The 4,299-nt window shown below is 34.7% G+C and overlaps 1 protein-coding gene across 1 annotated transcript; it reads right to left on the reverse strand.

The window, feature by feature from the left end:
• Positions 1 to 690: 690 nt before the first annotated feature.
• Positions 691 to 2,818, reverse strand: LOC131661180 (adenine/guanine permease AZG1-like). The gene has a single exon (XM_058930621.1). The coding sequence runs from the start codon at positions 2,572 to 2,574 to the stop codon at positions 775 to 777; it is 1,800 nt and encodes a 599-aa protein (XP_058786604.1). The 5' UTR covers positions 2,575 to 2,818; the 3' UTR covers positions 691 to 774.
• Positions 2,819 to 4,299: the final 1,481 nt, after the last annotated feature.

The following is a 4,299-nucleotide window of genomic DNA, read 5'->3' on the forward strand; positions in this document are numbered from 1 at the left end:
ATGAATATAATAAATATTTAAAGATATACATTTATTTATATTGAAAATAATATTGACTTGACAAAATTTAGTAAAATTTGAATTTGACTTTTTAAGCTCGTTTAAATTTGTTTATTTATTTATATGTATTGTTTTTAATTTTTATTACAATAAAACGATATTCTATAATATAAAAATTAAAATTAATTAAGATTAATTTTAATACTATTATGTCAATAAATTTTACTTATTTCCATAAAAATTATAATATAAATAAAAAATAATCAACTTATTTTAACTTGTATATTCTAATTGAAAAATTGATTAGATTAAATGACTTAAGGTATTAGTCCAAATAGTGACATAGAATCAAACTCCTTGAAAAGTAAACAAGTGAAAGCAATGACATTATTTAAAAATCAAACTAGTACACAATAATTGGGTTATAAAAACTTAAAAGCTAAGTAGGGATTAGAGAATATACATGGGGATCAAAGCCTAAGATGCACTTTAGCCTTTAACATATCATAATAAATCCAAAACATTTTTCAAACTATGAGCTAATGATTAAGACATGTTCGGAAGGACCTTCCTATAACTTTCTCATTTTCATTTACTCCACCTCGGAAAAACCAAACTTGAGTTTTATAGTATACGCAAAGAAAAAGCAGGTATTCACACCAAAATAATAAATAATTCCTATGGAAAAAATTTCAACCATATGAAATAAAATATCAACAAGAAAATGCCAAATATTATTACAAAAAAAACTATATAAAATTAAAAACCTATAGACTAAAGTACTTCTAGTTGTATTGCTTTACCATTTGGATTTTGCGATAAATGTTGATTTTCAAGTACCCCATTGACCTGAGAAGAATGAGAATTATTATGAGAATTACCATTTGTTGTTTCCTTTGTTGTTTTTGTAATGTACCCAAATTGCCGCAAAATCTCAATTCCCCAATCCCAAATATTCAACACAATGTAAGTCCCAATCCCACCAATAAGCCCATAAGCAATTGAATACGTTAAAGGCATAAGTATCATTGTCACAAACGCAGGTATAGCTTGTTTCATATCTTCCCAATCAATCTCCACCACTGATCTCATCATCAAAACCCCCACTAAAATCAACGGTGGCCCTACCGCCCAAGCCGGAATCGAAGCCAACAACGGCGTAAAAAACAACGCCATAAAAAAATAACACGCCACCGTTAACGCCGTTATCCCCGTTCTCCCACCTTCACGAATCCCAGTAGAAGATTCAATAAACGCCGTCACCGGGGAAGTTCCTAATAAAGACCCAACCACAATGGAAGTAGCATCAGACATGAATGCGAAATACTGACCCTCGAAATTCCCTTTCTCGTCGGTGAAACCCGCGAACCTCGCCATTGAGTACAACGTTCCGGTCGTGTCGAGAATGTCTACGTATAGAAAAGTTATAACAGCTTCCCAGAAATACCCTTTTCCTATGTTACTGAAACTCAACGCACCTGCTGTTGTTTTTATCGTGTGAATGTCTATGACCTTTTTGAAATACTCGTGAGCTGTATCACCAGCGTCAGTGTTGGGAAACGCCGTTACTTTGGTGTTTCGAAACCACGAAACGGCGGTTACGAAAACGATGCCGTATATCATTGCTCCTTTCACGTTTTTTACTAAACAGTAGGCGATTATTATAAAGCCCACTAGGCCCAACCAGAGAGTCGGGCTTTCCATTCTGTTGTTTAGACAGAATATATCGCTGGAAACGGTTCCGCCAGAGAGAAGACTGACGGAACCGTTAATTGCGGTTACGACTGGAGCGAGTGAAGCCCGTGATGAGCTTGGACAGCCGCCGAGTGTGACTAGAGTCGAGGAGCTGTATCCGACGAGCCCGATTCCTTGATTGTTTTGAAGCCCGATGAATGCGAGAAAAAGCCCGATTCCAGCGGAGGAGCTTATTCTAACGGGCTTTGGTACGAGTTTTGCTAGTTTTGCACGGAGGCCGATTGCTGAGACGAATAAGAAGAACATTCCTTCGATGAAAACCGCGGCGAGAGCGTTTTGATAAGAGATGTTACCGGAACCATGGAAGCCGACAACCGTGTAAGCGAAGTACGCGTTGGCGCCCATGCCCGGAGCGAGGCCTAGTGGTAGATTAGCGAAAGCTCCCATGATGAAACAACCAATGAGAGACGAAGCGACGGTGGCGACGATCAGGTCTTTTCGTGTTTTATCAAGGCAAGCGGAGTAGCCCGGGTTAACGGGATCGAATTTGCAAGAGATATCAGGTTGAATGACATGAAGAGACGGGCCAGTACAGTTGGAAATTGAAAAAGAAGCGTTGGAGCAGAGAGGAACACAATCTGAAACAGAGCAGGTTCCACCGGAATCAGTTAAAATGGAGGCGTTGACGGCGAGGATGTAGGCCATGGTAAGGAACGTGGCTGTTCCGGCACGAAGCTCGGTGGTGAAAGTGGAGTTTCGCTGGGAGAGTTTGAACCATTTGCCTAGTCTGGTGTTGGCGACGTAAGAATTGAGTTTAGAGATGGGCTTTGTGTGGGCTTGGTGGGCTGGAAGTGGGGGCCGTTGGGTTTGACCCTCCATGAGGTTTGGAGGGAAGAGAGATGTAGGTATTGTTGGTTGATGTGGTGTTTATATAGGAATTGGATAAATAAAACGTATTCCAGAGTGTTATGAGATCAAGGTATGATGTTGGATGCGTTTGGTGTTTTGTGATACAGAGAGCGTAGAACAGAGACTGGGAAGTGGCGAGGTTTGATTTGTGGTGGTTATTGCAAATTGTTTATGCAAAGTATAGATTCTGAAGAATGGGATCTTTCTAATATAGATAACTGTGCCAGCAGTGAGGGTATCAAATTTTTTTATTTAATTTTTTTTTACTTCTTTTATACGTCGTAATTAATGAAAATTATTTGTAGTCTCTTGCGTTTTGGAATACTACTCTGAATAGTATTTTATAATTTCGTCATTATTGTTTTTATTTATTACGTACTACAATAAGATTAAAATAGTATTTTTTAGGAGTGTATATGATTTGGGTAAACCCAACAAACCCACAATATAATTCGTCTAAAAAATTGAGTTGGGTAGAGTTATTTGATAAATATAGTTTTTAAAAATGAAAACTCATTTAAAATATTTGGGGTACAAATAAATTCACATCAACCCACAAAATTTATGAAGTATTGAGTGATTTTTTTTTTAATTATATAAGTGGCGATTTGGATGTTTTTAATGTTGGTTGCTTCGATTTCAACTTTTTAAAGATCTTTTACTTTGTAAGTGATTATTTTAACTTATTTAGGATGCTGCATTTTGACTATTTTGATGCTAATTATAGTAAGCTGTAAATATTTTATGCAATTTTAGGTATTTCTGTAGTGTAATTTTGGTATTTGCAAATATGTTTATGATAAATTTTATCATGCATTTAGATATTTGATGTTAAAAAAATAGTAGTAATATGTTAAACTATTTATTTAAAAAATAATATGACATAAATATAAAGAAGAAAGAAAATTGGATGACCCATTATCCAACTCAATTCAACCCACAAATATGTGGTTTTTCTCAAACCGGTCCAATTATATAGTGGGTAGTTAATTTATCTCACCTAAACTAGTATACCATATACGGGTTGAGTTATGATTTTGTTTAAATTCAACTCAAACCGACCCATGTACGCCACTAGTACTCCCTCCATTTCAAAATGATAATAGTTTAAGTTTTCCAAACCTATTAAGAAATGTAATAATATTATTATTAGACATTCTACTTTTATTAAATTAACCATATTAATGTGTTGAAGTAGTGTAAAAAATAATAATTAAAGAATTTAATTGAAAAACTAACAATCATTTTTATATTGAAAAATGAAAAATAACATTTATTTTGAAAAAAATATTTTTTTTCTAAAACAACTGTCTTCTCATACGGAGTATTACATTAGATAACTATTTGGTTTAGATCCATTCAACAAAAACTGCAAAAGAATTGGACAAAGAAAGGCTGGTATTATTGAGGGTGCGGTCCGCCCTGAAAATAAAGAGTGACACAGAACAACACCTATATATAGGGATGACAATGAGTATGATTTGGGTAGAGTACTATAGTATTCGTCCCTGTAACCACGGTTTGAAAAAAATTTAGTACTTGAATTCATACATGCGTGGGCGCCAAATTTTATAACATACCCGTATCCTTACTCGTACAATACAGTAATCTGCCGTTCTAAGAAAAATAAATTTATTAATTGAAAAATATCATATCATTTTAGTTTTACTCAAATTTTAAAATATTTTATTTTTG

This window comes from Vicia villosa, linkage group LG3 (assembly GCF_029867415.1).
Source record: "Vicia villosa cultivar HV-30 ecotype Madison, WI linkage group LG3, Vvil1.0, whole genome shotgun sequence".
NCBI classification, from domain to species: Eukaryota; Viridiplantae; Streptophyta; class Magnoliopsida; order Fabales; family Fabaceae; genus Vicia; species Vicia villosa.

What these genes read in the sequence shown, in the direction of transcription:
- LOC131661180 (XM_058930621.1), bottom strand. Translation starts at nt 2,574, where the DNA reads ATGGAGGGTCAAACCCAACGGCCCCCACTTCCAGCCCACCAAGCCCAC.